Genomic DNA, 26,782 nt, shown 5'->3' with positions numbered 1-26,782 from the left:
TCAACAACAGAATGCGAAGTCCTTTCTCTCTCTCTCTATCTTTCCCGGGATCACTCACATGAAAAAAATGTATTCCAAGACGCAAATTAATAAAATATTAACAAAACTATCGCCCTAAGCAAACCCTGTGAGATAATCGTGTGGCCGAAGTATCGAGCAGGAGCTATGGGAGCGCTCTCCTTCCGATACTCTATGCTTTAGTGACGGTCAAAAATAAAAAACCGTCACAATATATATATATATATATATATATCATAATAAAAAGTTTTTTTTCGTCAAAGTCGTAGGTAATTATGTTAACACAGTAAAAATGAAATTCTTTCAAAATTTGGGCCATCTAAAAAAATTTTTAGAGATGACGCCAACGACGTTAAATTTTTTTCTTTCCTAGTGAAAAACCACGATAAAAAAAGATTAATGGTTCGGTGTTGCAACGACAAAAGTTGGCACTCGAACAAAAACTGATTCTCTTAAAGTTTAAGCTTGGAGAAAAACTAAAGGTCGTCCCAATGATATTTCTAATGGTTGTTTTTCGATTTCTCGTAAACGTCTTGAGATAAAAAAATGATTTGCTTTGTTTCGCAGGTTGATATGTTAGCATATCATGGGAACATTTTTTTTTTTTTAATTTGTATCACTTGACAAATTTTTTAGACACTCCGCCAATAGAATGTATATATTTTTTCATAATTTCTGGGGGTAAATTATAAGATTTAACGGCCTAATTTATGTAGCAACTAACAAATATTTCTACTAAATGAAAAAGTAACATTTTGAAAAAACACTTCTCTAAAAAAAACATTCGTAGAATAATCTCATCGATTTTGAGATATTTTTTTCTAATTTCGGATAAAGCCGGCTTAGACAAAAGTGAATTTTTTTAGCTCGCAGGTACATACGTACATAGAAATATCTAATTGTCATTGGAGACACGTATAAAATTTTTTTAAAGATTTTAATATTGCCAGTTACCTTACACATTACATACTATATTTGTAATTGTTTGGAATGACCGTCAAGTAAGTGGTGATGCTATCAGCGCGAAAGTAGCGCCGTAATTTGTGCAATCGCCAATCAATTTCTAATGACACAAGTTGTATGTATTCGTGTAATTATTTAGAGCGTCACTGTTTTTATCACAGCTACTCCAAACAACTTTATATTTTCTTGTTCGAAGATACTTCACTAAGTGAGCCGAAATAACCGAAATGAGAAAAAAAAATCATAACCGTTGGATGTGACCTACAATCATTTTTTTTCACGTTGAAAATTTGAAAGTATTATTTTCCCGTGACATTCTAACATTTAAACTTTGATATAGTATAAGAATTTACTTTGAAATATCTCGATTTTTATCCAAAATTGTTAAAAAATATATAAATTCCACTGACGGCACCTCTAAAAAATTTGTCAGGTGATTCAAATTTTGAAAAAAAAAAATGTTTTCATGATATGCTAACATATCGACCTGCGAAACAAAGCGAATCATTTTTTTATCTCGAAACGTTTATGAAAAATCGAAAAACAAACATTAGAAATACCATTGAGACGACAAAATTAAGCTCCAAGCTTAAATTTTGAGAGAATCAAATCTTGTTTGAGTGCTAACTTTTGTTGTTGCAAGACAGAACTATTAATCTTTTTTATCGTGGTTTTTCACTAAGAAAAAAAAATTTTTTCTGCCCTCCGGGCCGAAGTTGCCGCATTCCGCCTGCGTCGGACAGAAAAATCGTATACACTCCACGGGAGTGAAATTAGACCACCTTAAACCGCTGCGCGGGCCGAAGTTGCCGCATTCTGCCTGCGTCGGACAGAAAAATCGTATACACACCTCAGGCAGGAAAAAGTAAAGCCTCAGACTACATGTTTGTCAGCCTCGGCTTCGCCTCGGCCGACAATTACATGTGATCTGAGACTTTCCTTATTTTCCTGCCCTAGGTGTGTAATATACTATAACGTCATTGGCGTCATCTCTAAAATTTTTTTTAGATTGCTCAAATTTTGAGAGAATTTTTTTTTCACTTTATATTAACATAATCACTTGCGACTTTGAGGAAAAGAAATATTTTTTTTTAATCCCTCTAATATATATATATATATAGACACATACATCGCGAAGCTGTACAGAAGCAAGCATTGTATGAAGACTGCTTACGTCAATTTCAATAAGAATTATTAGGTTATAGCGAGAGAGAAAAATATTGTGGGCACGAATGAAAAATTACGAATGAATGAGAGGTAAATATTATAATAGTTATTACTATGGTTGATAATAATATAATAAACTAATAATTATTATAATGATTCTTCAATTCATGGTATCAATAAAAATCAAGTTTAATACTATTCATGTTATACCAATTACAAGAAGTCTCCTTATTTTGTCGCTATAAGAATCATTCCAATTTTATTCGTTGTACGATTACACAATTTCCAAAATTCAAATCTGAGACTGACAGCACGGACAGAAGCACCTGTGTGCTTCTTTAGAGGGAAGCCCTTGAGTATTTTTGCTTCCGATGAACCGTTTACGAGATATTAATAAATCACTGTTAACCACTCTCACTTGTTCATATTAACGTAGCGGATTGGCCGCAATATGCAGGTCCCGGGTTCAAATCCCGGCCAAGACACCAATGAAAAATGTTTCAAATATTTTTTCTGTAATCCCGGGTGGTTCGGACTTCACCTTCATAAATCCATGACCAAACGCCTCTCTGTGATACGTTCGCGGTCGGTGTACGGCTTCGGGGGCCTTCCGTGGACGATTCTCATCGTACGGATGATGGCCCTCTAGCCGTGTACTAGCTGGCGCAATGTATCATAGTAGAAGAGGTGTGTATTTGAGCACCACTGGTGGCCGCACTTGAGCGTGCTTGCACTGCCTCCCGAGAGGATCACTCAGATACCGACTATATCGGCAAGGTTTTCTGCAGTTTCCCTTCGCCCTCGGCAAATGCGATACAGTGGTGAATAAATCGGCTGCAGCCGCAATGGAAATAGAGAGGATAGTGAAAAGTGGAATGGGGGTAAGGGGATCGTAAATATCGAGAGGTATACGAGTAGGAGCACCCCATATCTGGGAAAATTTGCTTTGAATTTTTGCGCTTTTACCATTTCATACAGTTTTATCGCGACTTACTCTTACGCTTCAACTGTAATACGTATAGATTCATGTAATCATCTCCGGCAACTACAGCGGCGGAATTAACCAACTCCAAATTATAATCGTATAATTTATATTTATCCAGTCGAATTAATAAACATGGCTTTTTCACGATCTTTGACAGTGATCCAGTTATGGGTGAAATTTATATGAACAGATACTTCACCGTTCAACGTTATAACATAAACTTATGCAACAAAAATAACAGTTGAATACTTGTTTTGATTAACGAAATCATCTGCGTCATTGGTACCGTTGCATCGAATCAACGGCGAGGTAACAATCGCTCGGAAGTACTGGCTGGTAAACCGGATAACGTCTGTCTGTTTCGACTTGAACTTTGCCCTGCACGTCCCTCGGTAATTCACGATATACGGACTCGGGAACAGTTTCTAAAAATTTACCAAACGCATTAGAGAATTTTTCACGAAGCAGATTCAAAGCTTACAAGTCCCTGTATATGAGAGCCACAAAAATCGACTTGTTCAACGCGTGTTATTCGATATAGTGTAAGTGTATTCCAATTCAAATTTCAAGTATGTAAGTTGGATATAAAAAAATCACGTACCAGTACATTTGTAGAGTAAATCGGACCAAATAACCTGTTCTTGAGAAAAGTCAAAGAGTCCGAGTCTTCCTCCCTTGTGCGTTGAGTCGAAAACGTTGCCGGAATCCGCGACCAAACGCGGTCCTTCGTAAATCGAGAGCCTTATAAGTCCGATTACGGGTCGATGAAGAAGCTTCCATCTGTAAGAAACTTTGGCCCTCCAGCCGACATTTTTCGGATCCTTCCACAATAACTTTACTTGTTGAGCTCTACCCTCGGTGTTCCAAAGACTGTTTCGCAGTATTTTACCCGGTCCTGTTATCGAATCGACGAGCTTCAGTTGAATTCCGGGATCAGCGGTTGCGCGGAATGGTGTTGCTCGCCAATACGTTTGCATGTTTTTCTTCCACATGACCACGTAAAATTTACGAATGTTTTGATAACCGAACACAAAACCCACGTAATCGTCATCGATCTCTGTGTTGACGTAAAATGTACCTTCGAAATCGACTCCGTTGAATGCGACTTGTCCTGATTGAAGAGAGTTAATATTGCCATTGATGATTTTATTCAAGTTTGCTTCATTATTTTATATCGTTTTATACTATGTTTAGAAATTGTTTGATCCCAATAGTGATCGAGTTTTGTATGAAATTTTCTAATGGAAATAACGTGAATTGGATATTGTGAAAGACGTCAACAAAAAATATAACGTACCAACAGCAATACCAGGATCACAGTTTTCAGTTTGAACCATTTCGGAACCATTGTGATGAATTTTCCATATCGGATCGATCTGAGCACTGCCTTCAGGATCGAGTGGAATCATTTCATGGTTACGGAAATCCGTCGTCCATACTAGACTGTTGTTCGGACAATTGTCGTATCTATTGATAATCGTGTCGTTGTCGTAATCTTCCACGCAAGCATCTCCGAACGGACCACCTGAAATAAGAAGAAACATTTGGAAGTTTGTATGATAAAAGTCCACAAGCAAAAGCTGTTGGAGTTGCTTCGACGCCAGGGTCCGAAAGAATTTAACAATAAATTCCATGCACGATAGATAATCGTTTAAACCTGGCAAACTCGAGATTGCTGAATCGTTCCAGGACAAGACAAATAAGTTGAAATAAAAATGGCCCGACGATGCTTACCTTTGAGAATTGCTTGATCCCTGTTCGGTACATACGGACAATTGTCGCAAATATTGCGAATCAAATCGCCGTCAATGTCATCGTCACAGACATCTCCAAATCCATCCTCGTCGGTATCCCGCTGGTTCGAATTGGGATGATCTGGACAATTATCGACATCGTCTTGGATTCCATCTTTATCTCTGTCTCGGTCGGTATCACAAGCATCACCGACTCTGTCGCGATCCTGATCAGCCTGATCGGGATTGGATATGTCCGGACAATTGTCACAGGCGTCGCCGATCTCATCGCCGTCTCTGTCCTCTTGGTTCTCATTTTTGATCAGTGGACAATTGTCCGAGTGATTCAGGATTCCTGAAATTTTTTTCATAGTCAAAGAAATAGAAAGGTCGAAAGTTGATAACGTCAATAATCTTCCGATACTCGGCTGATCAACCGAAAAATAACATTGGCAAAACAATAAATACCATCGTTATCCTTGTCGTTGTCGCAATCATCACCTACGCCATCGCCATCGGTGTCCCTTTGTTTTGGATTTGAAACGGTTGGACAATTATCACAAAGGTCTCCAACCCTGTCCGGACCATCGCGATCGGTGTCTTCTTGTCTTGGATTGTACTTGAGAGGACAATTGTCCGATTCATTAAGAACACCATCATCATCAGCGTCGTTATCGCACGCGTCACCAACTCCGTCACCGTCGACGTCCTCTTGACCGCTGTTCGGCAATAAAGGACAATTGTCTCCCGGATAATTATGCGGAGGACCAATTGGCTTATCAGGTATTCCATCAAGATCGGAATCAACGCCACAAACGAAACCGTTGCCGGCGAAACCAACTTTGCACTGAATAATATTTGTTCATAAGTTAATTTCACGACTAAATAACAAAAACGATGTCATCGACATCGTAGAAGATTATTTGGAATTCTAGACATGCACAAAACTCAATTACCCTGCATGTGTATACATCTTGGACTTCACAAAAACAAGAGGCTTCTTTGTCACAGATAGTTTTTGAATCGGGACAAATGGTATGAGACAGGTGACATCCGACCGTCTGATTTCCGGAATAGCCGAGTCTACAGGGACCACAAGTGAAAGAGCCCTGAAAATATTTATATGGAACGATAGAAAAAATACTGTCAATGTTGTTTTCAATAAATTGGTTTTTTCTAAATAACAATACCAATAATAACCACTTATTCTGATGGAAATAAAAATAAATAAAAAATGGGCGATTGTTGAATGATTACCGGAATGTTGATGCAGTTGGAGTTCGGAACGCATCCACCGTTCCGGCCGTCATCGCACTCGTTGATGTCGACGCACTTCCCTTTACCGCTGCCGGTGATGGCAATGGCGTATCCAGGACGGCAGACCTCGCATCTGGTGACGGGCATTACCGGAACGGCGGGTGAGCATCGGCGAATAAATCCGACAAAAATGTATTCGATCTCCCAACATTAAAATGTCTCGCGAACCGACCTTTCGTCTTTATTTTTCTCCCACATCCCAATTGAATAGCAAATTTATCATTTGTCCCTGAAATTTGGTGTCTCACCTACCCTCCATTTATCTTCAGGCATAAGTAGTGAATACGGAATATATTACATTTTTGTTTCCTTTTTCAATAAATTATAAACAATGGGACATACACAGGAAGGACCTTTGCCGGATTGGAAGAGCGATACGAATCATCAATTTTCTTGCACTTTTTTTCTTTTGTTTTCGTGTATTGTCTTCGATTATTCGAATCACTGAATATATATTCAATTATAATTCGATAGCGTTACAAAAAAAGTTTGTTTTAAGTACACTTGAGATTGTGTGAGCAAGATTAAGGCAAACGATAAACGAGATTATGAGAAAGTAAAGAGAACTCAAGAAGTATGGATAATTTTATGCCAAGTCGTGACTGAGAGCAACGAGTAAACTTTGAAAGAATTAATTGTTTCTGGACTCAAACGTCGAAAGAAAATTCGCTAGACACAACGATTGAAGGATATTGAAAAAATTTCATATTTTTAGGGAATTTTCAACAGGCTGTAACTAGGAAAAAAATATCGCACAGATAATTACGCAGCAACAAATAATCTTACAGATCTCATGAGCAAATCAAATGAAAGGGAATAAAATTTCTGAAAGAGCATTATAATGGCACAACTCGGAAAAAAATTCAAAGCCCGTAGATCGTTTTAAAAAGGCAAATATTTTTTCGTTTGATTTCTTGCGATTACTTACGAGCCACTGGAGCTAAAAAAATTCCGAGGATATGCCCTAAAACTAGGCACTCCAAACTATAATATGACTTTTCTTTAACTTTTTGTGTGATAATTTTCCTCGGAGTCACAGCCTGTTGAAAATCACCGAAATATTTGAAATGTTATTAATATCCTTCCATTGTTGTGTCTAGTATATATCATTGTTTGTACGAAAATGAACAGCTGAATAATCAATGAGTCTTCGATCGTTCTCATCTTTTTTCTCGTTGCTATTTTTTCTTTTTTTTCATACACCGCTCACTTTGCAAGATGTAATCATTCTCCCTATTAACAAAATAGTAATAATATTATTATTATTTTGAGCAATGTGTGAAATATTAATAATATTATTAATATCATTATGATTGTATATAATTATAATGTAGAGGGAAGAATGAATAATTCGAATGAAGTCAGTGACAAATCACCATACGTCTACATCACGATCAGCATCATCGCACCTGTATCCTGGATTCAAATTCACGCATTGGGAGTTATTGCCGCATGGATTATGCAGATCGCACTCATCGACGGGTCTGCAATTTTCTCCGTCACCGTGATATCCACTGGGACAACGGCCGCATGTGTATTGTTGTGGGGAATCTCGTTTCGGATAACATGCCACGTCCTTGAAACAAGGGCTTCGATCGCATGCGGTCAGTGGACGACATTTCACGCCGTTTCCAGTGTAACCAGGTGGACACTCAGCGCATCTGTAAGATGAATATTTTTTGCTATTGTATTTCGAGATCATAGCACGATTTGTTTATTACAGAAAGAAAACTTAGATATCTCCCGCATTTGACCTTTTCTGGTTTTTATAGAAATTTGGTCATCTCTCTGTCAAGTACAGTTTTATCATACATCATTTTCTTGGTTATTTATACAAAAATGAAGAGAACGGTGGATATTTCAACCTTGTTACCGCTTCCACAGATCATTTCATCTTCGATATAATATTCAACCCACCAATGCGAAAAATTCAAATGTCATGGAATCAAGAAGTTCAGTCATATGGCCACGTACCCATTTAATGATTTTAAAATTTCGAAATTCAGTGCAAGTAGTTTACCTGTAGTTTTCTCCCATGCTTTGACATCTTACACCGGTGAAACATGGATTAGGATCACATGGATTTATTCTTTCGCAACGGCGTCCATCGCCGGTATAGCCTCGAGGACATCTGCAATGTGGACCACTGGCAGTGTCGTAACAATCCGCTCCAGGAAAGCAGGGTGAATTTACGGTACATGTGGCTACCGGTGGCGGTGGTGGACCTGAAAAACATCACCGATCATTCTACTAATAGTCAACCTCCTCAATTACATTTTTGAGCCTCGAAGCTTGGAATTATTTATAACAATTTGTTTTCTCTGTAACTCACGCGGCGCACATTCTGCACGACAAGCGTTGCACTCCTCCAACAGTTTGCGGACCAGAGACGTTTCCCTTCTCTGTCGATGATAGTAACGAAAGCAAAATAATATTTACTGTTTTATGACCGAGCATTAAATTTGTCTTCATAAATGACCCCGGAGTTCATTCGGTTCTAATGTGGGATTGTAATTGATCGTGATGTGAAGATTAATCGTAATAGAACTAAATTTTGGTTATACTTTGATGGACTTTTAATTACACTTGAATGAAACTTCATTTTATTTGAATTGGAATTAGGATAAATTAAAATCCCAATTTGTTTGTAGGACGATCCGCGTCAAGTCAGCCATTTCGGGGAACCTTACAGTTTTTAAATTAGCTCACAATTTCCATCAATTTTCTGATAAAATTTTCTGAAAGCTGATAAATTTTGTTAAATAGTATATTACGCACTTAGGGAAGCAAAGTAGACTACTCCATACCGCGAGCAGAATTATCACCCGAGCCGAAGGGGAGGTAAGATCACGAAACAAGCACGCGGTTTGAGATAGTCTAATTTCACTCTCGTGGAGTGTATACTATTTTTCACCACACATGCACCGAAAATTCAACTTTTCGATTTCGGAAAGTTGAACTCTCGACGCAAGTGTAGTGAAAAGATACTGTACTGTTGTTCTCAAATCGGTCATTGTGCACCAGAGATCGGGTTAAAGTGTTACGTTTCTATTGATGAACGTGAGTGCGTATATCATTTAATTAGATCGTAAATAGATTATCTAAGATACCTTGAAATATTTACTAGGACTGATTTTTATGTAAAACAAAAGTTTTGATCGTAAAGGAATTGAAAATTGAAAACAAATAAATTTTTTTCCCCTAGTCAAGCAAAAAAAAACAAACAAAAGTTAGCCCGTTAAGCAACACGCGAGGTTACCTGCCGAATAAATCAGTTTTTTTTTTGAGAAAAAAAAATTATCAGGAGCGAATTTTGAAAAATTGACGATTTCTTTTCACAAACTGAAGTGTTTCATACAATTTGACTTCCAAAAATATACAGGGTGGCCCATTTTTACTTTGCCATTTTTTAATCTCGAAAACTAAGCGCTTTCGATGAAAATTTTTTGGACAAAATTGACAGAGTTTTATGGGAAACGTCTAACGACGTTAACAGTTGTGAGCTTCAGTAGCTGTCTCAAGGTCATTTGAAGGTTAACTTTGTTTTTTTCATAGGAACTGCATATTTTTTATCTCAGGTTCGTATTTTGTGTTAGAAAATGAGTAACTTTTGTCTGACAAAATTTTTGCAAAAATGTCAAATTCAAATCGAAAATTGATATTCTCAGTTTTGGAAAATGGTATCGCCCACTCGCTTGGCTAGTCTAGTTCCAATTGTTGATTACTGTCTGAGCTATCACTGTTCATCGTCAGCATCGGCGTTCCGCCGATAAAAAAAAATACGTGTCTCTTAGATTTTGATGTAGAATAACATATTAAAGTTTCATTAAAATCGAAGAGGGAGAGCGGAAAGACTTTCCTTGCCAGTGTACGTTACGTGGAGGTTGCTAATCTGTTTTTTTTTACCATGAGGCAGGTACTGAAGGTCAGAACTGCTAACGTCGTTAAACGTCCTCCACTAAACCCTGTCAATTTTTTTCGAAAATTTTTCATCGGAAGCGCTTAGTTTTCGAGATAATAAAATGACAAAGTTAAAATGGGACACCCTGTAATGGCAGATCCATTACCTCATTTTCAAACCTCGTATTTCAAAAAAATTACAAACACAATATTTTTTTATACTTCATTGTAATATAGAAATACAACATAGAAAAATTAAGATAAAGATTGAACTATATAATTTTGTCACAATACACTGAAATAATGAATGTTAATAAATTGCTTGTTGATTTCAATGCAGTTTTCAAGATGTTCGAAAATTTATAACCCGGTTCCAAGCTCGATTCCCAAGTTGAAATTTTTAGGGCTTTTTTGGAATCGCTGACCTAAGCGAGCACACTTTCGTCGAAAAGTAATGGATCTGCCCATATATCTATTAGGGTGGTCCGTATTTGGGGTTGACATTTTTTTTTCAAATTCCCCCCCTGGTTCGATTGCAAATCACTAAAAAAGACACCATGAAAAAGCTGTGATCAGTGAGATGATGGAAAAGGGTGCCGGCAAGCTCTGTCATTGTTTTTACTTCAGTCAAATTTATGTTTGCTTTATCTGTGGCTGCTGTTCTTTTTCTTCTGTATACAAATCACGTCGAGCCATCCAAGTGTACTCGAAACCCTTGTCAATCATCATTAAGAACAATCATTCAAGTATTTATGTAACTTACAGTCGTTGAAAATTTGAACTACAATATTTTCTCGCATGCCCAGGAATGAATCATCAGATAATTTTTTATCTGTTATCTGTTATCAGTTATCTATTATCAGGGCTGAAACCTATGTTTTCTTATATTTTTCGAAAATGAAGCAAAAAAATAGCAATTTTAGACTTAAACGGTTCGGCATTACGCCAACATGTAATTATAACAAGTTAATCAACTCAATTGTAAACACGGGAAATAAATTGAAATGTTCTCTCTCTTTCTCTTTTCCTATGTATATTGGTATCTGTACATTTGGTTTGGTTAATTGAATTTCATAATTTATTACAAATAGTGGAAAGACAAACAATTTATTTCGTTTGTTCAAACAAATGAGAACAATATGTACCCGATTTTTTTACCTAGATAACGATCCTAGAAGCCATTTTAGAAAAACGATACTTAAAAATAGATTTCAGTCCAATTTAAACATCACCAGTGAAAAGAGCGACCTCGAAAATTAAAATTGATACATGCCAAATCTGGCATGACGCTGAAGTTTCCAACGTTGGAGTCTAACGAAATGGTCTAAAAAAACTCTCAAATAATTCCAGTAAATCTCCAATTTTGTTCCCTGCTGAATTTCCAATTCGTCGTATTTCAAGCCGCATCAATAATTCGTGAAATAAAAAAATAATGAATTATTAATCTTTTTTTCGTTCATTTCGTTGAACTCCAACGTTGCAAACTTCAGCGTCGTAAATCTGGCTGGGTGACGTTAGAAACTTTAAACTGCTGTAACCGTTGAAAGGTTGGTTCTAGGCAAATGAGTCTAAGGACTCTATTTGTAGGGAATTCAATTCTCTACAAAATACATAAGTGGGATATTTGTGAACTTTTTTTTTTTAGATTATATGGTACAATATTCACCGAAGTTTTTTTTCGCGTGTTATTTTTATAAAAAATTGAAGTATGCGGTGGGCCAGCTATGATAATTTTATTTTGAACTGTCCTTTCGGCTAGCTTCATCGTTTAGCATAATAAGAAGAAAAACGCTTGTGGAGCCCGAAAAAAAAATATCGTTTTTTTTTTAACACACCCTAATATATATATATATTTCAAGTGCATACGAAAACAAAAGTTTTGAAAGAAAAACATTATTATATAGGCCAACTTTTGAGAAAATAATAGGTATTTACAAAAAAAAGTTATTTCTCCGGAAAAATCATGGTATTTTTAGAGTTGAGTAGAAGAAATTAAAATATTTTTCACAAATGTCTTTAGATAGGTGAAACAAAATTACCAAGCCTCGGTCAAATCCAAAGAGGTCGGGTCTAAAAATAGTCGATTTGATATGGAATGAGCCACATACATTGAATCTCATTGGGTAGCCGAGAAAAAAATTAAAAAGAAAAAAAATAAGCAAACTCCTTCTAATGCATGCAAAATTAAGAAAAATGTTGAATTACTTAAATAAAATATGTAAGGGACTGAAGTGACTGTCTTGTCGTAGAGTATCGCATCATTCGCATTCGGAATATTTTTAGGTGAGAAAAAATAAGTGGCTTACATTGTGTTCGGTCTCGTGCCATATTTGGTTCGTAAGGGTAATCAACTCGTTCAAGGTTTTGCTAAGTGTGGCTTCGCTCAAGCAATCTATGAAATATAAAATCGGAGATGAAGTTTTCAAATTTCAATTTATTCCTTTCAAGTTTCAGCTGGATGAAAACTAAAGCAAATCGAAGCCTGTTCAACTAAACGCCGCTCATGGACCTTAACGTGACTTGATGAGGATTATTGTTCGTTGCTCAAAGAGCTACGAATCTGCATGACCCAATGGAATAAAAGATGAAGAAGATTCGTCGATTGACGTATCGTGGTGACGCCACGATACGACCGGGAAATCTATTAAGGAGTTTCGGTACAGGCTACAATGTTGCCATGCTAAACCATGCTAAAAACATAAAAAATTTCAAAAAGTTCAGAATTTTATAAAATTTGGCGAACTAATTTTTTAGTGCCAAATTTGACAATACAATTTTTTTAAGATTTTTCTTCTACACAGTTATCGAGTAATTGATCACTAAAGTTCACGTGTATATAAGCGTAGCGTTTCCATATATTGTAACGAAACGCTCTCGCCGACCTGGCCTGAACGCCGCCACGCGTCGGTTCGAGTAACCTAAATAATAAGGAGCAGGTATGAAGGAAACGCGGACACTGTTAATTTTGGTAAAATATAAAAATAATCAATTTTATTTAATTATTTGACCGAATTCTGACAAAATAAAAGAAATTTTGCGCCTTGGCTCGCTGATTCTAAAACAATTTTGTGTTTTTTGTTTTTAAACTGTCTTGCTTTGTTTAACCGGATCTGGCGAGAAAAAGACCCGAAAGACCCGAAAACGTTGCAAATTCTCTGTCTGAGAAATTTTAAGTTTCTCAATTTTCGAATTTTTAAGTGTACAAAGAAAAATCTGTTTTTTTTATTAAAATCGCAAAAACCCGAAAATCAATGTCTACCGCACGCTGTAAATCGCGAAACTCAATATTCCCGATGTCCTGTCATGAATCTAAGAGGATCTCTTTGCCTTTACAATTTTTCAATTTTGTTTTAACTCCATATAATTTTAACTCGACCTATCGCCTCTTGGATTTCTGCTAATTTTCTAATTAGGTTAGGTCTCCGTACCAAGCCAATTCGGACAAGATTTTTATTATCAAATTTGAACTTGAAATATTAATTTACAAAATTGTTACAGCTCTGCTCTTAATGATCATAAAAAGACAAAATAGAATCTACTATGGAATATGACAGGATAGCGTAGACCACAGGCTCTGGGATTGAAACGTCACCGAATCGCTCCGAGATCCTGTGCATCTACTAGGTTAGGTAATTCACCGTCCACGGGCTCTGGGATTGAAACGTCGCCGAATCGCTCCGAGATCCCGTGCAACGGAAATTTGGAAAAGCCAAGAATGGATCCTGGACTCTGGGATTGAAACGTCACCGAATCGCTCCGAGATTCCAGGCATCCAGGAAAATTTGGAAATTTTTAGAGGTTAGGTGCGGACCCTGGACTCTGGGATTGAAACGTCACCGAATCGCTCCGAGATTCCAGGCATCCAGGAAAATTTGGAAAGGAATTTATGAATATTAGAGCAGAGTGCTTGGTCAGTGTTGTCAGAGAGAGAGGTCCGAGTTGATCCTTGAGGCAGGGAGAACTGACTATCGAATGAGTCGCGCAGCGCTTCTTATACCCCGTTCCCCACCATGAAATTCTCGAGCGCCGAGAATCTCAGTTTTCGACCGGTTCTGCGCGTCAACTTGTAACGCCTTCTCCGATTGGCCCGTTGCCATGATTCGAGCTCGCCCGTTGGCCGAGCGGGCTAACATACGATGCGCGGACTACCGCTTTTTACGATTTTCAGCCATTTGTGAATTTCAACAACAAAAAACTTCAATTTGATCGATTCTTACTTAATTTCTTCTTTGATTTGGCATTGTTATTTCATTTAATATGATTCGAATAATTACAATCGCTAAAAGTCACGTACGCGTCCTATAGCCCATTAACGCTCTGCTCGCGCATGCGTCGCAGTCGATTTTTACATTTTTCATTTGTAATTGTTTTTTATATCATTAATTTGACTTGTGATCGTTTTTCTTACATTCGTGTTATTTTTCTGGTGATTTTGATCGTAATTACTCTCTTCGGCGACTTGAAATAATAAAAATCAAAAAGAATTAATTTCCGAAAATATAGAGCGGCGAAGTTCAGAGCGGTGCCGGTAGCCCCACTCGGGCTCATGCCTACCGGCCTAAGATGGCCGCCACCTGTCAATAATGACGAGCGTAGTCGCCGCGATGTTTTGTCTGCGATCTTAAGATCGCGGAGTTTCGTTCGTTTCGACGGGCTCGGGCCGTCGCGCGAATGTTTCGTCACAATATTTAGGTATACATTCCGGGCATAAGAAATCTGCTTTAAGGAGGGTGGCTACACTCGTCAAAATGATAAGAAATTGATCAAATTTGGTTATAATGTTCTTCAACATCAAGTGCGAAGACACCATTTTTTTCAAAATTTTCTTCTGCTTAGTTATCGAGTAATTACGAATTAAAGCAGATTTCTTATGCCCGGAATGTATACTTATAGGGTGGTCCGATAAGTACTTAGCCTCAACGCCCGATAGCGTCACTATTGCAAAAGAAATTTACTATCGTGTAGTACATCCTCATCGACGGCTACTGTTAAAATTTCAGCCAAATCGGACTTTTAATTTTGTTTTGACGGCGTATGAAAGCGTGTGTGTCCACGGATTTTAGAAAGATGGAAAAAGAGCAATATCGATCGGTGATTCGATTTTTGTTTTTGGAAGGGAAATCGCGCAGCGAAATCAAAGAACGCTTGGATGCTGTGTACGGTGATTCTTCTCCGTCGATGGCGACCGTCAAAAATAGGTTTAACGAGTTTCAACGTGGTCGCACTTCGGTTTTTGATGAGCCACGTCAAGGTGCTCCAAAAACAGCTATCACGGAAGATAACGTGACTGAAGTTCACGATCTCGTATTGGCAGACCGCAGATTAAAAGTGCGCGAGATAGCCGAGAAAGTGGGCATCTCAAAAGACCGCGTGGGTCATATCCTGCATGAAATATTGGGCATGAGAAAGGTGTCGGCGCGATGGGTGCCCCGTTTGCTCACTCCGGAGAACAAGCGCAACCGTGAGACCACTTCAGAGCAGTGTTTGATGCTGCTTAAGCGCAATCCGAAGAAGTTTCTATGTCGTTTCGTGATCGTCGACGAAACATGGATTCACTGGTACACACCAGAGACCAAGGAACAGTCGAAACAGTGGATTTTACCTGGCGAACGTGTACCGAAAAAGGCGAAGACTGTCCTATCGGCTGGAAAAGTGATGGCCACCGTTTTCTGGGATTCACAAGGTGTGATCTATATCAACTATCTCGAGAAGGGCAAAACGATCACAGGGCTCTACTATGCCGAGTTATTAGGCCGATTCGATGCCGAATTGCAGAAAAAACGGCCCCATTTGACGAAGAAAAAAGTGTTCTTCCACCATGACAACGCACCGGCTCACACCTCCGCCGTCGCCATGGCCAAATTGGTCGAATTAAGCTATGAACTGCTGCCCCATCCACCCTATTCTCCAGATTTGGCCCCATGCGATTTCTTTTTGTTTCCAAACTTGAAAAAGTCACTCGCCGGGCGGAAATTTGGGTCAAATGAGGAGGTTATCGCCGCCACGGAGGCCTACTTTGCAGACCTCCCGAAATCGTATTTTTCAGACGGGTTAAAGAAGTTGGAGAATCGCTGGATCAAGTGTATCGAGCTGAAAGGAGACTACGTTGAGAAATAAATAGCCACTTTTCGAAAATTTTCATTTTTCTTTTGTAGGCTAAGTACTTATCGGACCACCTATATATGGAAACGCTATGCTTATACACTTGAACTTTAGTGATCAATTACTCGATAACTGTACAGAAGAAAAATCTTAAAAAATTTGTATTGTCAAATGTGGCCATAAAGAATGTGTTCACCAAATTTTATTAAATTCTTATCATTTTGAAATTTTTAATGTATTTAACATGGTTTAGCATGGCAACATTGTATCATCAGTAGCCGCCCTCCTTAATGCGTAATTACTCGATAACTAAGTAGAAAAAAAGTTTGAAAAAATTGTGTTTTCGCACTTGATGTTGAAGAACATCACCAAATTTGATCAATTTCTTAATATTTAGACTTCTGTACCGAAACTCCTTAATAAAAATGTCTCCAATGTTATCAAGAAAGCCTATGCGTAAGTAAACAAAGTTGCGAGCTCAAACATACCGAGAGTCACGATTGGAGGAATGGGCCCTTGATCGCCCCTGTAGTCTTCTCTCTTCCTTATTCTCGTAGTGTAGGACACGGTGGTCTGGTCGGGATTCGTCTCTTCGAAATCGAGAGTATCCGAAGGGCAGTGCTCCCGTCTAAGTGCATCATCAGGCCTTGTTGTTTTGTACACTTTTGTCCGATACTTTTTCTCTTTGAACTGTAAATTCAAGTCCACAGTCGATATTAATTTAATCAAACAGTTAGAACAATCGAGTCAAAAGTAGATTATTTCGAATGCGCATTGAATTTCAAAGTGACACGTCACCAAAAGACATAGGGGAGACCGGGGCAAAACGGGATACCCGAAAAATGAGAGAAATTTTTTCCTTTTTTTTTTTAATTTTTATGCTAGTCCGAAAAGAACATGAAACATATTTTTTCCAAAATATCTTGTTTTTTTTTATTTTAATTTTTTTTTTAAATTCGTTTTTTTCAAATTCTCTTTTTTTTACATCACTTTTAAAATGAAAACGTTTTTGCCCAGATATACAAAAAGTATTTGTAAATCTGCGATTACTGCCTCGCAGATTACTGTTTACGACAGGAATCGCAGATGTATGTTTGCGGACCATCATGTGTGGTTACACCTGCACATGAATCATGTGCCCACTCTGCACAATTTTGGCACTGAATCCATGATTCAGTGGACAAAGAATAAAAATTTTTACAAAATAAACATTGCCAATCTTCGTTATTATTCATATAATTAATTTTGAATTGAATTAGAGAGGGTGCGTTCGACGTACGTTAGAGCGTTGTAAGCGCAAAGAGCGCTCACAGCGTGCGCTCGACTTACGTTTGAGCGCTGTAAACGCTGAGATCGCTTTCAACGCTTACAGCGGTAAGTCGGAAGCACTTGGTTATGGGTGTAAAATACACCCAAGGTGCATTGAATTAAAATCAAAGTAAAAAAAATTTCATGAGTTTTTGAGGGATACCCCGTTTTGCCTCGGATTTTTTTTTTGAAAATTGAACACAGTACATTTCTTAGTTTTTGGAAGTAAAAAATAGACAGAGCTTCCCAAACTTCTGAAAAGTTCAATATTTCCTTGGGTATCCCGTTTTGCCCCGGTCTCCCCTATACTTTCTCGATTTTATTTTAAGCTGTTGACGATGCAAGATGCAATTACCCCAATTCTTTCGATCAATAACGCGCTCGTTATTCCGAATGGAAATAAAGAGTATGCAAAAAAAATACGTGTACCCACAGGTAATACGTCTAAACGTCTGGTCTCTTAAGGAGTTTCGGTACAGGTGATACAATGTTGCCATGCTAAACCATGCTAAAAACATAAAAAATTTCAAAAAATTCAGAATTTTATAAAATTTGGTGAACATATTCTTTAGTGCCAAATTTGACAATACAAATTTTTTAAGATTTTTTTTCTACACAGTTATCGAGTAAACTAAAGTTCACGTGTATAAGCATAGCGTTTCCATATATATATAGGTATACATTCCGGGCATAAGAAATCTGCTTTAATGCGTAATTACTAAATAACTGAGTAGAAGAAAATCTTGAAAAAATTTGTGTTTTCGCACTTGATGTTGAAGAACATTATCACCGAATTTGATCAATTTCTTAATATTTGGACTTCTGTACCGAAACTCCTTAAGTACATGTACAAAATATGCGGGCTCATTTATTGACCAAGTATACAGACGTCCTAACTGGCACAATCGTCCCGGGGAGTTCGTTGCCGGAGGACAAGCAATGTTGGGCAATGTTGTTTACTACCAAGCTGCGTGTCTTTCGATCCGAGTGCGATATTTTTTGCTGGCCATATTCGGAAAGACTTGATCGTCCCACGGTATCTGAGCGACATTGCTCATGTGTACATATATTAAATTGTAACGCGTTCAGTCACTCGTTACATGAGTGTGCTCGAGTTTGTTTGTCTTTCATTCGAGAACAAAATCGAAATATTCGGATGAAAATCAGTATGCTTGAAAAATCAATTGTAATCGCACATATTGTTTACTCAGTATACTTTTATTTATATTTTAATAGAATTTTTTTCAATTGTTTTTTATTTTTGTTGAATTTTTTTGAACTTTTTAATTTTTCGTTTTTCATTTCTATAGAATATTTTTCCTGGTTTTGAATTTTTTTTCTATGCCATCCAGAAACAAGGGACCATCAAAAAGGTTGTTTACTCAGTAGCCAAAGTAATGCATATTTCTCTCTTTCTCATTCATAAATAATCGATCGACGATTTAATAAGACTTGTTCGTATTTAAATGTTCCACGAATAAAAATTAAGGAAAGTGGAATGGAGTCCTCGAACGGTGCACCAGAGATATCCACCCGCTTAAATACGAAAAAAAATGTATTAAAAAACGAAATAAAATAGATTTCAGGATTTTCGGCGGGAGATGTTTCTCAAATCTAATTGAATAAGAAGTAAAGACATCTTCCGACGAAAATCCCGACAACTATTTTATTCCAGACTTTTTGAAGATTACTACTATTTTCTTAAGTGAAGGAGTTTTTCAGTCGAGAGTTTTTATGTTTTTTTTTAAATTTTTTTATTTTACACTTTTTAAAGTTCATATTTTTTTTTTTGAGAAATGCCGGCAAAGTGTTAACTTGACACTGGGCAACGTACCATCACATTGTTTGCGTATGCCTTAATATATGAGGTATTCCAGCCAAAGTGTGGAAACTCGTAACCCTCTCGGATTTCTTTAATTTTTTTTTATCTGATCACATTGAGTCTAAAAAACGGTCTCGTCATATTTTTAGAGCGTTTCGAACATCCCTCATTTCAGAAAATTTTTTTTTTTGAAAAACACTTCTTGTTTTGATATTATATAACGCGCACACAACCTGCGATAAAACGTATTTCTCATCAATTAATTTAACTTAATAATTATAATTTTATCGTTCATCGTATTACAAGTAGAATTTTTTATACCTAATCTGAATAAAATATATTGAGAACCCTAGACGCTATATCACGTTGTGGAGGATTGTTCAGACATCATGAAGGTATTATTCTCATTTTCAGGTTTATAATTCCTTATTACATTATTCGAAAATCATCAACGAAATTAATTTGAGTACCAAAATAATTCAGTATCAGCTGAAGGTGAACTATCTGAGAGTTTTTTGGAGTTTAGAGAACATTAATAGCTTGTAAAACACCAAAAAAATAATCTGCCGACTCCGGGTGACGTCTTAAATTTTTTTGTGTTTTCACGGTGTTTTTAAAATTTCTTCAGATTTGTAAAACATGACGTTTTTTATTTCGAAAAAAAAATTCTAAAATGAGGGATGTTCGGAACACTCTGGAAATATGATGAGAGTGTTAGACTCAATGTGATGATACAAAAAAAATCAAATAAATCTGAGAGGGACAGGATCGCGGGTTTACAAACTTGGGCTCATACGATGTAGAGTTGACAGTGTTGACACACTTGGCCACTTGACCGCCGTCGAGTCAGGACCCTACCTTGAAAACAACAGCTCGACATGAAACTAGCAACGTACAAAGGTGTGAAGTAGTCGATGATTGGGATATGGTCATGTTGCGATATGTTCAAACGATGTGTAACGTTAAAAATAAGGAAGTTGAGACATTAGAAATCAAATGATGTCATTACTTTTAAATCAAATGCATCTTAAAAAGTGAAGAAGACAGTTTAGAAGCACCGAAAAATCAATAACAATTTGGGCCAAACAACATGTAACCTTATACAAGTTAAGACACATTCAGTGATATCTCCGTAAAAATGATGCTAAAAATATGAAATTTTTTTCGCAACACGAGCAAGGCTTGCTGAATAATGTGAATTTTTTCAGATTTATTAGGAGATTTGCTGAGATTACATTGATAATAATCTGTTTCCCGTGCAGTTTTCTGAGGCTAGGATCGTCACCGTCCGTGTTTTCGACTGAGCTTTCACTAGTTTTTCGTTCTTTTGCTTCCTCATAAAAGAAGCTATGTGATGATGAAATTTTTTTTTCAGTATTCAATGTCAATGTGCTCAAAATGTCCCAAAACATCGAAAAATCATATCTAGAAAAAATGCTGCAAATTGAAATTTACAAATTGCTTCCTGAAGATGGTCAAGATGCACGATGTTCAAAGCTTACTCTATGAGGTGCTTTACTTTTTATTTTGTCATCCTCTCACTAAACAAGCACCCCAAACGAATTGAAACAATTATTTTAAAAAACTGATGATTAAAAGCCAACTTGTGTTTAAAAACTGACTGCGAATCCGAGCCGAGATTGTAAGTAACCACATACTTTTTTGTTATTTTTAAAATATAAAAAAAGTTTGCGTTTCCCATAAAATAGCGTGAAATTCGTAATGTATTAATATTATGTTTTAAAAAATGCAGATATTCGAAAAGTTGTAAAGATTAACATCTCTTAAAAACAGAAACTTGGAAACAATTTTATATGGTTTCAATTTTATAGTACACGAATATACACACCCAGACACTCACAAAGAAAAACATGTCTTACATATATTATTTAAAAAAATTGTAAGACATTTTAAGCACGTTCACATTGAATCAGAACATATTAAATAATAAATAAAACATATTAAATAAAAAAAATAAAAAAACATAAAAATTGAAATTATAGTAATTGAAATATAGAATTGAATTATAAATACAAATTTAGAAAAAAAATCATAGAGCTGATGTATGTTTTTAAAATTTGGAAAAGTTAAAAGTCGATAAATGAGTTAAAATTTTATTTAAAAAAAAATTAAAAGAAACAAATTGCTTTCTCAAGCTTTTAGAATAATGCTGAAATTATCTATGAGGAATCTATGAGATCTGAAATCTGATGAGGAAGCCAAAATGAAAAATATAGCACCTCATAGAGTAAGCTTTGAGCATCGTGTATCTTGAGCATCGTGCATCTTGACCATCTTCAGAAAGCAATTTGCAAATTTTTATTTTCAACATTTTTTTCCCCGACTCTTCTTTAAAGTGTAGCAACGTTGCCAAACTGTAAATTGGCCTAACTTTTGAAAGGTTCAGGTCATAACTTTTGGGTAAAAAAAATGACTGTACCGCCTCAACTTCCTTAAATAAACAAAAAAAGTTCGCGATGAATCTTGACATATTACAAATAAGAACACTGTCCGGCACATCAAGAGACTCGCTAGAGTCTCGGGACAAGTACATTGACAGCCCTGTCGTCTGCTGGCCTGAGGTATAGAATGTATATTGTAAAAAATTGGTCAAGACAATTATCATCGTTTTCGAGAAAACTGATGACAAAGGAATATCTCTCCACCCACTGATCGCAGTGAAACGCATAACTCCCGTCTTTTTGCCTTACAGGCAGTCTGGAGTTCAAAAGTAATCCTCTCGAGCGGCCAATAACTACACACTATTTCACGCATCCGATCGTCCGGACATTGTACGCGTGGGTAAGACATATTTACATCATAATTAAAAATGACGAAATCTAGATTTCTAGGTGCATTACGTGGGATTCCATTTTTATTGATGTCGATACTGGAATATTCATCAACGAATTACCCTTCATTTTCTATGCATCACCAACGCATTCTCTTACTTTTTTCTCTTTCAATCGTTCATCCGTGTATATATATGCTATTCGTTTTAAAACTTCCCTTGGCATCGTTAATCCGAAAATTTTAATTTTTTTGTTATTCCGAAAATGTGTTTAAATTTGCGATATTTTCTGCTCAAAATAGTCTGTCCTCATCGATAATACAATAGCTTGAATTAAAAAAAAAGTATTTTATAAAATTGTCAAAAAAAATAGATTATGAATGAAAAAAGTTGTATATTTACTATTTCGAGCGATGAATCTTTGAGATCGTCTACAGCGAGGTCGCGGAATGCTACTCTGAGTGGTAGTGAACCTTCGTGGATACAATCAACGTACACGTCGATACGAGGCGATGAGGCTTGCTGACGAACGTAAAAAATAATATTTTTTATAGGCAACGAAACATTCATGGTATCAACAACGAGATGTTCCATGTGATGTTCGTCGAGTTCCACTGTTTCCATCATGACTGAAAACAACAAATTATACAATTTTCATATCTACTTTTTTTATATTCATACAATATTACATTTATTTGATTTTAATACGTACCTCGTTTCGTAAGCCGTTCGAGCATAAAGACAATCTTAGTTTTAGTTCCTTGAAATTGGCTTGCCAATAACGTCTCAACTGTGCCTGATTTTTTTGGTCTGATATGCGTTACCACGATCGCAAATTCATCATTGTGCATCGCTTGCACGAAATTGTTAGTCAGAGCTTGAAATGAGGAAAAAAAATTAATGCTAATTAAGCAATTGAATTATTACAGCGCGAATGATCGTCGAAAATACGCACGGTTAAAAAATATTTTGAATAGTGCCTATAGCATCTTCTGAGGGTGTAGTGCCCCCCCCCCCCCCCCTTCTTTAGCCGTTTAAAAGAAATTGTATTATTTTATATTGAACGGTGGAATGGTTCGTCCTTGTCACTTGACGAAACAAAACGAGGGCGGAAGCTGCGAAGATTACCGTTCAAAATCACATTACGTGAAGGTTACGTGACCTAGATAAAAAAAAATTGAAACACCCACACGGAGAATTTTCGCAAATCTTTATATTCAATTGAACGAATAACTCGATTGGTATTAAAAAAAAAAAAGGTTCGTAATGATCGAAAAAATTTTCTGCAGATTCTCTCCAGAATGTTGATAAAAATGAATATTTGTCTAATTTGATGTTTTATCTGAAAGTATGTTAAATTTATAAAAAAAAAGAATTTTCGTTTTCTTCCGAATAAATTTATTCATTTTTCTCCATTCCCTTCGTTTAATTCGAAAGTTGTTTTCCTTCAAAACGTCACTTTTATTCTGGAAAAAAGCACAGCTACCGGAGTCTATTTTAACGATGATCGTAGATCTTTTCCGGCCTCTAAATATGGAAAAGTAAAGCTGTCAGCCCTCCGAATAGAACAGATTTAAAAATAATTTCTTTCGTTTCGTATTCGTGCTACTTTCTCACTGATCAAATGGTGAATACGGGAAACGAGAGACTTTTTCTTAAGAGTCCCAAATAAATAATACGATTACGCTATTGCGAGGCTTAAGAAATAAAATACTGGCAAACCTAAAAGTTTGATAAAAACTACAATGAATATTTGAAAAAAAAAAAAGAAAAACGAATGATCACATGAAATCGAAGACGCAAGAATGAAAATCCGAAGAGTTTAATGACCCTGACGGAATACCGCACCGGTTTGCCCTTTACTACCGAGTTTCTTGCTACGGCTCCCGTAACTCCACGCAAGACTGGTTCCAGCCTACGAAGATCACGGGAGGGCATTTTTATATCACTTATCTGCCATGTCCAATCTTGGGCAAAATAGTTGATGAGTTATCAAAGAAGTATAACTGGTAACAATCCGACATGGTAAATCGAAAAAAAAGATATGCTATTAAGGGCATTCTCCCCTACAAACGACCTTTGCGCCTGTGGATTATTCAAAAATAAATATGTAAACCATGAGAAAATTGGATGAATGTATTATTGTGAAACGAGAGAGATTCTGGAATCGTTGATTGTCGGTCCAGTGAAATAAATAAAAAACCATATATATATATGTGACTGACTCGTTGATTGCTTCCCGTTGGCAGATATCTTATCCCACATGACCCCACGGGTGTGCCAAGTTATCGTTTTGATTTCATTCTTCACACTGAATTATGATTAAAATGAAAGCTCGTTTAGGAAGCCCACCATAAAAGTGAAGCAATATACACAATATATACAAGAAGAATATCGGCAAGTAAAAAATTGGGTCAGATCGTGTGGGAATTACGTTTTGACTTTTATTCTCGTGCAGAGACGGAAGAAGCTTTGTCCTCTCCTATTTTTCATAAAAAATTGAATTCTTTTTACAAACTACCTACAAATTTATATTTCGATCGAAAATTGTGAATACATCCAAACTGATAAACTGTTCAAAATTTGGAAAACGTCATCCAAATAGTAGAAACGAAATTTCGACATGTTTTTTTTAGTATACGTTCAATGAAATATTTGAATACTTATATAAGATTTCGTGTTCATTATATTAATTTACCAATAAAATATCATGAATTTTCAACGATTTTTGTTAGGATAATCACGTGTTGTTCATACCATCATCAAAGCTGACTGAAACTGCGGCGATTACGGCGAACGCCGCGATAAACGTCAACGTCGCGAATCCTCGTAAGCTCGTCATCATCGACGTCAACGAAGAGTTCGTGGAAGAGATCGATTCGACCCGGATCGATCGAGTATTAAGTAACTTATGAAAGAATCACGCGCGATCTTTAATTTATAACGAAAAAAAGATTAATCGAGAAGGAACGAAAAAAAAGTAAAAATCACCGAGTTCCACTTTGAAAATCAGTTCTGCTGGACCACAGTCGATTGCCGATCGGGTGGAAATCGTCTCCAGTCCCGATGACCATCAGCATCCGTACTGAACCGTGGAAACTCGCAGGCTTCAGTTTTATACGTCGCGCCCACGGACTTGTGCTTTTCAAAGTAAAACAGACACTCACACTCGTATACGCGATCGTTGAAAAAGAAAAAGAGAAAGAGAGAAAAAGTGTCATTCGATCCAGCATTTCTTGACCCAAGATTCAATTCACGGGGTGTCCTAGACATCGTCGCATCTCAGATAAACAATACGCAGTCAATAGAAAAAGAGGACAACTCTTTTTAATTCCTCTCTCCCAAGCGCCGTTTACTGAATTTGAATTAATTACTCTCCATCGAAACGAGACAATTTAATATTCTTGTTCTTTAAAGTGATTGGAGCGTTAGCCGAAATCCAAGATTTAAAAAAAAAAATATATATATATATAGTATTGATTGAACTGTTCAGAATGTTCACGATTTTTAAAATATTTTTTCACAACAAAACACCAGAGAAAAAAATGTTTAATCTATATGTCATTTCAAATGGGGTTAGATGGGAAAGACGATCACGCGTTGAGTTATGGTAATATTTTGACAATTCAACCCCAAGATAAACTATCTAACATCTTAACGCATACTAAATCTGCGTGAACGATTGCCCACCGAAAAGTATAGTTATTTAATGTTGAATCATAAAAGTTTGATGAAATGTAAAGAATTTGGAGTCGCGAATGAATGGCGCTATGTCTCGACTATGTAACCATAACCTGAAATAACGACCTGACAAAATTTTTTTTTCGTTTAATGAAAATATTTTAAAAAATAAACTCGCACACAAGCTATATATTTTATAGAGTGATATCATCTAAAGCATCCATACGTGTCTCATATTTAATTTTGCGGGGCTTCATAAAAAATACTTTCGTATATTGTCATTTCACTCAACTGGAGAATTTCGTAAATTGTCATTTGACTCAAAATTAGATAAAGAATGAGGTAAACAGGAAAAATTTTATAGAACTTTTGAATCAGAAGAAAATTGCATGCTTACAAATGTTTTCTTATTTTTCTTTTTCCGAACATGTTCATGACCTGGACACCCTGTATATTGTTGTTGTACTACATGCACAACACATTGAAATGATATAAATTGGAATAGAAGCGATGACACACACGACTTGTAACTCGTAAACATTTGTTTTGGAAATACCATAAAAATATGAGAGCAATATTTTTATGTGTGTCATCGAACTTACCAAAGAGTTGTACGTCCACCGATTGTTTTCCCCATTTAATTATTCATCTCGATGGATCTATTTTTCAAGTTCATTTGCATCCATTGGAAATCAATGAATATTTTCATCTCTGAATTTCTATTAATTGAAATTATTTTGATGAAAAACATCTTTTTTTTCACTCACCACGTGAATTTCTATCATCTCGGATGTCATTCCATCGAACTTTTGGCCTTCTCTTGGTTCGAGTTTTACTCCGTTTACAAGTTTCAGCTTGAGATCTTCAGTCGATTTCTTCGAGTCACTTGCTCTCGAGTCTTACTTAATCAACACATATTGGAATTAAAGTGGATTGTTATTTTTTAACAACCTTGCAGTTACGATAATGCAGAAGACACGTAACACGGCCAAACT

At 36.4% G+C, this 26,782-nt stretch overlaps 2 protein-coding genes across 2 annotated transcripts in view; one reads left to right on the top strand and one right to left on the bottom strand.

Annotated features, from left to right (window-relative positions):
- Nucleotides 1-3,222: 3,222 nt before the first annotated feature.
- On the bottom strand, nt 3,223-25,183 carry Tsp (Thrombospondin). Its single transcript, XM_043420830.1, has 15 exons — nt 24,864-25,183; nt 22,819-22,983; nt 22,509-22,735; nt 16,674-16,875; nt 12,390-12,475; nt 8,516-8,585; nt 8,204-8,408; nt 7,593-7,844; nt 6,124-6,256; nt 5,823-5,975; nt 5,335-5,713; nt 4,868-5,221; nt 4,431-4,658; nt 3,735-4,244; nt 3,223-3,558 (listed from the first exon to the last, which is right to left on the bottom strand). Exons 1-15 carry the CDS (start codon nt 24,949-24,951, stop codon nt 3,410-3,412), a joined length of 3,201 nt encoding a protein of 1,066 aa, XP_043276765.1. The 5' UTR covers nt 24,952-25,183; the 3' UTR covers nt 3,223-3,409.
- Nucleotides 22,048-26,782, top strand: part of LOC122411798 (cuticle protein 19-like) — a 47,824-nt gene continuing 43,089 nt past the window's right edge. The window contains exon 1 of the mRNA XM_043420837.1: nt 22,048-22,117. The gene's annotated coding sequence lies outside the window, so the exon portion shown is untranslated. The remainder of the gene's footprint in view (nt 22,118-26,782) is intronic.

Source organism: Venturia canescens, chromosome 6 (genome assembly GCF_019457755.1).
Source record: "Venturia canescens isolate UGA chromosome 6, ASM1945775v1, whole genome shotgun sequence".
Lineage (NCBI taxonomy): Eukaryota > Metazoa > Arthropoda > Insecta > Hymenoptera > Ichneumonidae > Venturia > Venturia canescens.
Note: the sequence above shows the minus strand (reverse complement) of the source record. Positions and strands in the feature narration are given on the sequence as shown.

Excerpts from the sequence above, each read along its gene's own strand:
- Tsp (XM_043420830.1), bottom strand. The coding sequence starts at position 24,951 with ATGATGACGAGCTTACGAGGATTCGCGACGTTGACGTTTATCGCGGCG. Across the intron at positions 12,476-16,673 it reads TCCTCCAATCGTGACTCTCG|ATTGCTTGAGCGAAGCCACA; the intron begins GTATGTTTGAGC and ends TATATTTCATAG. Across the intron at positions 6,257-7,592 it reads AATTTGAATCCAGGATACAG|ATGCGAGGTCTGCCGTCCTG; the intron begins GTGCGATGATGC and ends GCCCGTCACCAG.